Source organism: Neltuma alba, unplaced genomic scaffold, assembly GCF_004799145.2.
Source record: "Neltuma alba isolate B1F8T4 unplaced genomic scaffold, ASM479914v2 tig00012225_pilon, whole genome shotgun sequence".
NCBI classification, from domain to species: domain Eukaryota; kingdom Viridiplantae; phylum Streptophyta; class Magnoliopsida; order Fabales; family Fabaceae; genus Neltuma; species Neltuma alba.
In genome coordinates this window covers 168,036-180,679 of record NW_021636756.1, presented here as the reverse complement: position 1 = coordinate 180,679, position 12,644 = coordinate 168,036, and the positions used below count along the sequence as shown (strand labels likewise).

Genomic DNA, 12,644 nt, shown 5'->3' with positions numbered 1-12,644 from the left:
CCATCAAACTTGCAAGCCTTCTGGACGAACAAAACAGTCACCAAGAAGGACATGTGCTAACAAGCCTAGAACTCCATGTGGCATGGGAATAATAATCGATGAACACACAAGCAGAACTATATACAATGCTGGTTCACTATCACCTTTCTTATTTAATAAATTTGTCCACAAAATAACTATTTTTTGTTGTTGGTTTTGTTGTAGCCTGGTATGCCTTCCCAAGTGGTCATTAATGAAGGAAGTCCACGGCCTATGGCTTATAATATAAACCCCCAAGTTAAGTTCCCCATACCAAATGAAAAGCAAATGAGAGTGACAAGGGCAGCAACAAATAGAGCACAAGATAATGAGAGTAGGATTAAATTGAATGATTAAGGCACTGCAATTGCACAACCACCAACACTCCGATTCAAACCACTTGGGTTGCAATGGAAGGGCAAGGCAGCTATTACAACAACCCAACTCCAAGCACAGACACGAAAAAACACCAGGGCTACCTTAAGCAAACATAGTATATAGGTGTTAAGTTATTTGGTGTTGAATATTTTGTCTTTTGTCAATGGCCATTGTGTAGCATTTTGTCTTACGTTGGCACGGACCATTGTGAATCCTAAATAGGCCATCTTTTGGGAGCATTTGTAATTAATAGGCATGAGATTCAAACCATTTGGTGATGAAATGCTGAATAGTTGATGGATACTTTCTTCCACATTTATGAGGTTTGCCTTTCCCACGTTTCCCCTCTTCCTTGCCAAATCTCCCTTTTTATGCATTATGTATCTACCATGATATATGTGATGGTCGTTCAATTTCATTGCCATTTAGCTTTTGTGACATGTCATTCATATTTTACTCATTCAACTTTTTCAAAATATTCCAACTATTAAATTCAAAAAAATTGATTAATAACTTCGACTTCATTAAATTACATAAATCAAAATATTATCAACTAATAATATCAATTACATGACATTACATAAACCAAACTATTCAACCTACTACTTCATTCACACTCTTCATTACTCTCTTACATTACAGAACCAACAACAACCACACCTATGTAATTAATAGGCATGCCATTGCCATTTTGAACTTCCTCTACACCTTTCTAAGTTGACCGTCTTTTATTTGATGCCTACTCTGCAACTCTCTCATTTGTATTTGCACTGAAGCGAACTCGTCCAACAACCTTTACCCATCATTTCCTCATCGCAGCATGCTATTCTCATCATAGAGTTTATCAATATTATCCAGTAGCTCTTTAATCACAGTATTAGCCCTCTCACTAAAATCACTATCATGCCAAGAGAAGGACTGACACCCACCATCCTGTCAATGGAGACCTCAACCATTACAACTTAAATCCAAAGTCAAAATCAACTTCTATTAATTTACTGCTTACTTGGTCATAGTAACGACAACCATAAAACCTCCTCCCCAGGTTGCCTTTCATCCACACCATCCATCGAGGTGCCACCATCCTGTGGTGGCAATACTTCCTTGGCCCATCATAATCATCCTTATGATTGGGTTGTTTTAGCAAACACACCCTCCTTCTGAATCTTCCCATTGTTGACAATGATGATGATGCCATTTGCAACAAGGACCTACTCTCGTTTAATTGTAGTAGAGCAAGTCCAGATGGGTCTCGACTGGAAGTGAGAAGAGGAGATTTGTGGGATAGAGCACCAGACAGAAGACCAAAAGTCGAAGTGAGAGCAGATCGAGTCTTTGATGGAGCAGAGGAGGTGACTTGTGTCTTTAATGGAAGTAGAGGAAGTTGGTCACTTCTTTAATGGAGGATGAATTTGCTCTGCTTTTTCAAACGGTCACATGGAGCATTTCTGGGACCCACCAAAACTTAGCTAATAGACATTTACATGCTGTAACGGAAGTGGTCATTTTGCTTCCAGTTGCCAACTTCAAGCACATTCGTGCCCCCTACTAAACATTATGGTGTATGGTGCTCTTTTGGGAAAACTTTATTGTCAAATTTGCTTGTTAACCCTATATATATATATATATATATATATTGGTCTTGACCTACTTTGAATTCCATATATATTCTGAGTCTCTTTCTGGTTGCTGTTTCTGTAAATGTCTCTCACGACGGAAGAGCCATTATCATCGATGGCCAACGTCGAATTGTTATTTCTAGTTCAATTCATTATCCCAGAAGCACACCACAAGAAAACATGTATCTTTCTTCTACTCATAATTCTGCTCATTCTTTTGGCCTTTTTTTATATTTCTGATTTAACGAAAATATTTAATATTTAATTAGTACTATTATTGCTCACAATGAGTTTGTTTATACATAATGATGTTGTAGATGTGGCTTGATTTGATTCAAAAAGCAAAAGAAGGAGGACTTAATACGATAGAGACTTATGTGTTTTGGAATGCTCATAAACCAGTTCGTCGTCAGTATGATTTTTCTGGGAATAATGATCTCATCAGATTTCTAAAGACCATTCATGAGGCTGGACTCTATTCTATTCTCCGTATTGGTCCTTATGTTTTTGCTGAATGGAACTACGGGTATGTTTCATTTTATTTATTTATTTATTTCTTAATTAATTAGCTTCCTTTTTTCTAATATATGTTACTATAATTCACAATCATTTTTTAAACGGAATGTTACTTATTTTTAGGGATTTTCCTGTGTGGTTGCATAATTTGCCTGGTATTGAGATGAGGACAGCAAATAATGTGTTCATGGTAAGTTAATTATTTAAATTAAGCTTTTCTTATTCTTTATATAGTATATATGTTGTTTATTTTGTTTTTATTTGCTTTTACAGAATGAGATGCAAAATTTCACTACATTGATCATAAATAAGATTACTGAAGAGAAACTTCTTGCTTCTCAAGTTGGTCCCATAATTACTGCCCAGGTGTATATATATAGTAGTTCATGGATTACCTTTTTTCTTTAGAAAAACTATGCAATTAACGGACACATTTATTTATTCAGTTGATTTTTTCTCTCTCATTAATAGATCGAGAATGAGTATGGGAATGTTATGGATCCTTATAGAGATGCTGGAAAGGTGTATAGATTGGTGTGCTTCAATGGCAGAATCTTATAATATTGGAGTTCCATGGATAATGTACCAACAAGGCAATGCTCCTCAGCCTATGGTAAAATTAATTGCTAAATTAAATTTAAATACTTTTTCAAACTTTCGAAATAAAAATCCTATTTTGATTACACATTTTTATTAATTGATTCGTTTTAGTAATTAGTACGGAAAAGCCCCTAAACAATAAATTGTTGTGTTTGTGAAAACTGGCTTTTAAATTGTTTGGAGTCTGAGAGAATAGCTTAAATTGTTTCAGTCTGAGTCGGATTATGTGGGAAGAATATAATTAATTATTTATCGCTTTAGTCTAAGTTGATTGCTTGAGTCAATATTTCGCGGGAGCAAGGTATGAAAAGGAATTGTTTAATAAATCAATTGAGATAGTGGTTTAAGGATGAGTGATTCAAATTGTATACAATTCAAGGTCACACCGATCATTTAGAGTAATAGAATCCAATTAAAATATAAAAATTTTATATATAACTCTAAAAAAAAGTAATATTTAAATAAAAAATATTAATTCACAAGTAAAAATGTTTGGAAAATGATTTCTAAAAGGATGTTTGGACCATAAAACTATAGTTTTAGGATTTCTAAAAGTATACTCTCTTTTAACACAAAAAAGAGTATAAAATGGATATGCTAAAAATGTTGCAAAGAATTAAAAGATAGGGAGAATGCATAATTACGATATATCTTAATTGAATTCTATTTATCTGAGTTTATGTCTAATTCTCAAGCAAACTACTTGACATTTCTTCATTTTCCTACAAGTTTGGACTGGGCGGCACTTGTAAGCCATTAAAATCTTTATTATAATTTCTCTATTATCTTGAAAGTGTTGTTGGGCCTCTATTAGATGATTACTCCTTGAGTTTTATAATCTTAATATTAAACATGTTTGTGTGAGCAAAACCAAAAATTGAAGAGTATTAGTAATTCCACTCTCCAACATTGATGTCTTGTATATGTTTAAATGGATGTATGTTATCTCTGATCCTAAATAGAAGATCTTAGTTATTAGATTTTATATTTACAACCGGAGGTAGTATTTCCACACAACCTACTTGAGCTCTAGTTTTGGCCAGCCAAGGAAGTGATATTTTTTTTTGTTGACATGAGGACAATAAAGTCATTTCCCATTTAGTCATGTGCATACAAATATTTTATATACAAGTATTTTATATATGTATATATATGACTAAATTATACAAAAGTCGGGTCAGTTACACATAACCTTACCGAACCCCTCCTAACCTTTTATTTTATTTTATTTTATTTTTTACCATGGACCTCTTGCCTTTATCACGTTAGATCAATAGAAAATACGCACTACATAAAATTTTCTTGAACTTTAGGATAAAATCCCACCCCCAAAAAAAAAACTCAATAAAGATAGTGAGTAAAAGCTTTCAATTAACAATTCATTCAAAGACTTGACCACGGATAGAGCTATCATACAATCTATATAGTTGACCCTACCTAACAAGATATAAAGTTTTGTTGTTGTTATTGTAGCTAATAAGTATTAGGCTTTATAAGTCCAATTTTATAGAAGTGTAATAGACAGAAGACTCGATTCGATGCATTTTATATTCAACTAATAATCATAAGTTCGGAGAGAAAACACATTAATAAGGGAATGCGTTAGTAAGTACTATCTCAATCCTTAATATAAGAGCTAGTTGACTAATTTGAGTAAATAAAAAATTAGTCAAGTTAGTTATTTGTAATAAATAGGTATTGTCTTTCCTAAAATATCTTTGCTAATCAAGTGTATTGGCTAGAATTACCATCATTACAAGGATTATCTTGAAAAAAAACAGAGATAAATGTGAGAAATAAAGTGAATTAAGATCTTATATTTAGGACCAAAATAAAAGTCAAATGTAATTTATTGGCTTGTTGTTCCCGTTGAGGTAAAGACTTGAGTCAATTGGTTTCTTCTTACATTAGCTAAAATATATCAATAATGAACTTACATATCTTTTCATGCGTGCAACTTTCGCTTCAGAAGAACAAAAGTTGGTGCCTTTTACACTTAGGATTACTAATGATTTCTGGGAATTCCATAAGTTTCTTTTTGAAACGATCAAAAAGCTCATCAACAATTACATCTCCAAACTGCTTCACAATCAGCACTTCCAAACATGAGTTCCAAGTTTGGTATGAACATTGGCCAATATGAGCCAATTTCTGATGCATAAGTTCTTATTCTTCATATTTCTTTATCATCCATTTTCTAGGCTAAAGTATCTTTGTCTTATCTCATCTGAAATATTGTCTTAGATCCTTCACGCTTGGGAAATTGTGGGCACATTGAAAGTGTCCACTTTTTCTTCACTTACATGGGTCTCTGCATTGAAATTTTTTTTACCAAAATCTTAAATTATTTTGCTTACAGTAATTGATTCTGTTTAGTCCATAGCAATAAATGATAATTAACAGAGTTTTCACACAAAAGCTTACTGCCTCCAGTTCATAATGCAGGACACTTCCAACATATATAATGCATATTAGGAAAATCCATCCTTCCCCCCCAAAAATCTCATAAAAATTTATTTTGTTATGAATATTATGTGGATGTCCATTTATCCCTTCCTCTTCATCTTCTCCAAGTAACTTAACTTCCACTACCTCCACTATCCTTACTCCTCCACTATCCATTCACTCTTGTAGCTCACCTCCATTCACATTCATGGATTGATTATCCACTATTTGTCATTTAAGGACAATTGTAACCTGTATATAAGACTATGCCTATAAATAGGGCATGTCATTTGTGTTGTAGTGCAAGTGAAGAAATACAAAAGTTATCTCATTCTCTTGTCTTCATCTTTCTCTATTCTACTTTTGTGGTTTCATTTTGGATCCATTTCATAACACGTTATCAGCACGAGACTCTACTATCACAGTTCGTGGCTCCTAGTTGATACACGCTGAGATTTTGTTTGTTGAATGAAGATAGTTTGATCCGAACAGTTTGGTAAGATTTCTCCAATTTATTTAGAAGAAATGGTGGTTTTGTATATTAATCTTATTGATTTATTGGTAGTCGAATATTTTATTTATCGTATTGAGATATGAAATTTTATTTTTATTTTTATCTTACTTTTCTTATATTGTTATGATCCTACTATTCTTATACTTCTTGATTTGCTATGAGGTTTATGTTAATCTATAACAGTATTCTATATGATTATCATCTTCGATATTAGTTAATTATTGTCTTAGAAAGTAAAATGTTAAATATATAAATAAATGGCTAATAGCCATTGTACTCTTGATTTTGTGATTAAATGGCCAGAAGCCACATCACGTTTTGATGATTATTTGATAAAAGACCATCTTGTAGTAGTAACAGATGGCATGGCAAGATTGTCACAATTTGATAATCTATATCAAAGTCTTGAAAGATTGATGGTTTAAAAATTAAATGATACAAAAGAACTTCGTAGTTCTAAAAATTTTATTATAGTTCGGAAGACTAATATTTGAGAAAATTGATGGTGTGTTATTGAAAGCAAAGAATATATCTATAAGAGTGATAAAGAGTATGATCACATTGTATCAGTGGAACTAATAACTAAAATGGCAATAATCTTGTGGCTTGACTATTGAATCACAACAGAAGAATTAGTAATAGCCTTATGATCAATATGATAAAATTATGAACAAATATTATAATATGACTAGAAGTCATATAGACAAATATGTATCAATTCATTGAAAAGCAAATGTTAAAAAAAATGGTTGTGGAACCAAAAAGATCACGTGATATTATCAAAATATCAAAGATAATTCTAATGCCTAAAGTCAATAAGTTTGTGAAGAAAGATAGATACCCAAAGTATATATAAAAATAGAAAATATATAAGTATATGCCTAGAAGGCTATATGTATAATGTTTAATTTTTATCAGTCTTTAAATTTATTGTGATTTGTGAGAAACAAACTCTTATAAGAATTTGATATTATAATACTAATAAGTGTATGATATAAACTAAATAGATCAAATAGAACCAAAAGTTACTAGTTATATTTTGTTTATATTTTATTTATATGATCTGATTTAATATTAGTTTTTAATATTTTAAATGTCTATAGTACCTTGATCAATATTGAGAAATTTTGAACGTTAAGTCTTATTTGTACTTTATTTTTAAAAGTTCATTTTAAATGTTCTTCATCATTTTTATGTGTTCTCTATGTGTATTGTAAGTTAAATATGTGATACTCATAATTATTTGTTATTATGTTAATGATATATTGAAATAGAGTTGTTTTTCATATATCTCTTAAATTATATAGTTCCTGAAGAACTAGATGTAATAATATTAATATAGTTTCAGAAGAACTAATACTGATTTTTCTTTATCAGCAACAAAGTATTGATGATGAAAATATGACTCATAGATCTACATCACAGTTTTGGTTCTCCAAAGAGTGTAAATGTTATAGTACAATTGGATTAAAGTCCGTAACTATATATGAACTAGGAAGTACTTGAGCTTCCAAACAAAAGATAGGTTATTGGCTATAACTTATTATATGCTAGAAACTGTTTATGAAATATATGAATAAAGAAATCATGTTTGAATGACTCAATCTTGAGGGGGAGGCTGTTGGAATATAAGTATGAGTTGATATTGGATATATTTTTCATATCAATTTCATAAATGGATATCATCAATCATATATTATATTAAAAAGTTTATTATTGGTAACGAAACATGGTACAGTAAACCAGAAGGTTACTGATATAATTAGATTTATTGTTGGCATAACTTGTTTGATTATCTTGAATTATATGATGCAACAAATTATTGAAGACTATGTATTGATATCCATTGAAGAACTAGAAGATTCTTTTGAATAGCCAGCATTTTAAGAATTCGTATGTGCTGCTTGTTCTCAAAGAAATTGATTATAAAATATCACTAGTTATGTTTTGTTTTTGAATGGATCACTACATTTCTAGAAATGTATACGGGCCCATTTAGAAGCACATAAGCCATACAAGTATTCAATATTTGATAGATGCATCTATATAAAATGGTAAGATGTGTGATTGACATTAATTTGCAACCTGAAGTTTGCAAGATTATTTAGATAAATATTTTCGGACTATGTGATTCCCAAAACTTGATTGTAAAGATGCTAGTGAATTTATATATCGGGCTTTTAATGTTGCAAAGCCTGCTTAACAAATTGATCTAGCAAAATCATTTGTTAATGCTTTCATGAATAGCTTGATCAATATTTATGAGAATAATTTTTTTTCAATTTAGTGTTGGCATATTTGATTTAATATATTGCAGCATTTATAGACATCAAGGTAACAAAATTCTCCTAATAAAATTGGCTTTTGGTCAGAAGTCAAATATTTTTCATCTAAAAAAATTGAAATGTGCAATATTTATTCCTACCAATCTATCACAATGCACATAGATGGATATTAAAAGAAAGTTGGGACATATGTTGGGTAAGAATCTCCTTCTTCTTGTTTGCCTCTAAATGGAACAAAACAATGTTCCTAAAGGAAGTAAATGGATTTAGGAGACTTATATTACATAATTAGTTGACTGTTATTTGACAGAGTTTTCCTAACATGAGGGGAAGAAATTGAGTAGTTGGAAAAGAGAATGCATGGAATGCGTTATTACTATCAAATACATATCCTCATATATATCAGTATGGACCAGAAGTTCATCGTAATTGCATTCATGAAATGCTACAAAATATTTTACTGACCTTAATGAAAATGTTTAAATTTCTTATTCTAGCTGAAAATGCTCCAATTAGTATAAATAAAAATGAGATATGCCTGAAGCATGAGAGGTTAATTGGTTCCAATATAAATATATTGAATAAAGAGGAGCATACAACTTAGAAGTTATATTGAGGAGGCATGTACTCTAAAAGAGTGTCAAGACATAACTAATTGTAAAACCCCAAAAGAGGTTCAGGTACCTGAAAAGGAAGAAAGAGATCTCAACAAGTTATGTCACAAAAGGAAAAAATGGAACCGAAAAGGTAAAGTTGTCGATAATGATTTTTATAAGAATATCACGTGATAAAAAGAGGATCTTACACATAGATCTATCATACAAAGTAGATATAAATTTGACCAAGAAGAAAAGAAAAAGGGAAAAGACGTGATGAAAATATTAGTTTGATATGTGAAAATGGGCTTGTAGTCCCAACACATATAAAGTTTCTATAGAATATATGGTTGTTTATGTGAAAATAAAGATTTTCACAAATAATTATGATGAGACATACTACTTGGTGGTGAATATAATTTTACATATTTGAATAGTCTGGTAGTTATGAAATATACCTATTAGATATTATTATGACCCATGAATGAGGATCATTAATAGTGAAATTTACATGATAATCCTTGAAGGATAAAAAATATGCCAGGAGCATATATAAGAAAATCTTTCAGTATATGAAATATTATGAAGATTAAAATAATTTCAGTATGTATGATTCATTTTATAGTTTTAAATCAAAATATATGAAATTCCCTGAAAAATTTCACTTGCCAGAAGTATACAATTCAAGTTCTTGAAAATAATGATTAAGTTAAATAAGTTGCCAGAAGCAATCAGGGTATATGTGGTATAACCGACTCAGTAAATATCAGTTGAAGAAATGATATAAAAATGATCCAATTTGCCCATGTATTTTTATGAAAAGATCTGAAAATGAGTTTACTATAATTGTTGTTTATGTTGATGACATATATATTATTGGAACTCCTGAAGAGCTTACAAAAGCTATGAATTGCTTAAAGAAAGAATTTAGAATGAAGGACTTGGGAAGAACAAAGTTTTGTCTCAGATTGCAAATTGAATACTTGAGAAATGAAGATTTTTGTGTATCAAATAATTGATACAAGAAAGGTCTTAAAGTGTTTTTATATGGATAAATCATATCCATTATATACTTTGATGGTTGTGAGATTTGTGGAGGTGAATAAAGAACCTTTTAGATTTTGAGAATGTGATGAAAAACTATTTGATCTAGAAGTACCATATCATATCTTATCAGTGACTTGTGACTTGACATATCATTTGTTGTTAACTTACTAGTAAGATATAGTTCTTCACCAACACGAAGACACTAAAATAAATGTTGTAAATTCCTTTTTGATCCACATGTTGGTAATTCCAGATGAAGTATTTCATAATATTCAAAAGATGGTGAAATATATATCTAGCAAACCCGTTCCAATGAAAATCTGACAGATTTGTTCACCAAGTCACTTCCTTGTATGATATTTGAAAAGTTTGTTCATGGTATCGGATGTCGTAGATTCAGAGATATCGACTGATGTTACTAAGAGGGGGAGTTAACACATGCTGTACTCTTTTTTCCTTGACTATGGTTTTTATCCCACTGGGTTTTTCCTAGTAAGGTTTTTAACGAGGCAGCACTGGATAGTATCTTGATAAATGTATACTCTTTCTTCTTCTAGGTTTTTATCCCACAGGGTTTTTCCTAGTTAAAGTTTTTAACGAGGCACATATTTGTATAATGGACATCCAAAGGAGAGTGTTATGAATATTATGTGGATGTCTATTTATCCCTTCCTTTTCATCTTCTCCAAGTAACTTCCACTACCTCCACCATCCATTACTTCTCGACTATCCATTCACTCTTGTAACTCACCTCCATTCACATTCATAGAATTGATTATCCATTATTTGTCATTTAAGGATAATTGTAACCTATGTATAAGACTATGCCTATAAATAAGGCATGTCATTTGTGTTGTAGTGCAAGTGAAAAAATACAAAAGTTCTCTCATTCTTTTGTCTTCATCTTTCTCTATTTTACTTTTGTGGTTTCATTTTGGATCCATTCCATAACATTTTTTTTTTTTGTTTTCCCCTTATCTATAAGTAACACCAACAATTTTCATGCATAATTACTCAAGGCACATTAACTAACACTGGGGTAAAAATAAAAGATATTTCTTATTAAAACTACAAATTTCCTACATTTTGAACCCACAATATGAGTTGCAGCGAAAGTTCTGTGTCATAGACCAGATGGTGTATAAAACAAATAATAGCCCTGTGCCGTTCCTAAATATAGTATATGATTGCCAAAGTTATGCCGACCAAGGAGTTTGTTTGTGTCTGAATAACATTTTGTTCTTTCCAAATATGCCCTTATTATGGGTAAGTTTTGGAAAGATTATTTATTTAGGGTTGGGGGACAAAGAATCAAATAGAGGTATTTTTAGAATTTTTTCTAAAACATCATAGAATTCTGATCTATATATTATAAAAACAAAATAAGGGCTAAAAAATTATGCATCATATTTAGGTACGCAAAAAATTAACATATTGTGAGAGAATAGTTGTCTAATATTCCAAATGGACCTAATCACTGAAATAAGTCTCACCCTATCAAGTAATTAAACTCAAAATATGAGGTAAGTATATGAAGAAAATTTTATCTCTATTTACATAAAGGTGTTTATAAATTCTTCTATTAAGCAGCTCCAAACGAGTTCTAAAGAATTCAAATTTGTCCTGAAAGTTTTTGCTCAAGAATAATATTGCCTCGAAAATTTGTTTAATTCAGTATCGCCTTAGAAGTTTCAAAATGTAGTAATATTGCCTCGCTCTATTAAAAAACTAACATTAGCCATTAAAATATTAATATTAACTATTAATATTTTTAATGGTAAGGCTCAACATTACTCCATTTTAATACTTTCAAGACAACTTTGAACCAAAAAAAAAAACTTCTGGGGCAACCTTACTTTGAGTGAAAACTTATGAGGCAAATTTACACTTTAATCCTTTAGAAAAATTAATTAAATGAATTATTTGTAAAAGATTTGTTAGTTTTCCTAAAATATGTCTTCGAATTATTACATTGGGAGCTACCTTATTGTTGGAAGGTCCCGTTACATGTGCAATCAATGGCATCAATAACGATAGTTTAGGGGAAAAAAATTATAAAATTAAAAGACAAAGTGAATACATGTATAATCAATAAAAATAATTTTAAAAAATTATAAATTTAGAAGGCCTGGTGAGTTGAACTCTAACATTTAGGATTAAAATAAACTCTGTGACTAGCTCTGAGATTCAAAGAGTGTATTTTATTAAATAAATAAGATTCACATTTGAATGGTAGTTCTCAAAAAAAAAAAATACACAATAAATTCAGAAGAACAAAAACTAAGTTCTATATTTTGTGTCTATCTCTATTTCTCTTTTCATCTCTTAATTAACTTTTTAACTCGCTTTAAAAGTTTGAAGGCTTATCATAGAAATATTTACATATGGGAGAAATTTTTGTGCTTTGTTCTAGCGATGAATTAAAGTCAATTAAGTACTTATTTGAGAGACCCTATAGAAGCCCAAAAATTAGTGTTAGGAATAATTTTGCTCTACTGAAAAAAAAAATTATGGCAAAGAAGAAAAAACCAACTTAAATGACATTTTTATTAATGATTCTTTGTGGGAGTGAGGGGTTACAGCTTATTTTCATTTCTTTTATGAAGTTAGATACTCCTCTAATTCT

The 12,644-nt window shown here is 30.6% G+C and overlaps 1 protein-coding gene across 1 annotated transcript; it reads left to right on the top strand.

Moving 5' to 3' along the window:
* Positions 1–1,578: 1,578 nt before the first annotated feature.
* Positions 1,579–3,092, top strand: LOC114725096 (beta-galactosidase 15-like). The gene is made up of 6 exons (XM_028911558.1): positions 1,579–1,658; positions 2,072–2,187; positions 2,331–2,541; positions 2,655–2,721; positions 2,805–2,897; positions 3,003–3,092. The coding sequence occupies exons 1-6, from the start codon at positions 1,579–1,581 to the stop codon at positions 3,090–3,092; spliced, it is 657 nt and encodes a 218-aa protein (XP_028767391.1).
* Positions 3,093–12,644: the final 9,552 nt, after the last annotated feature.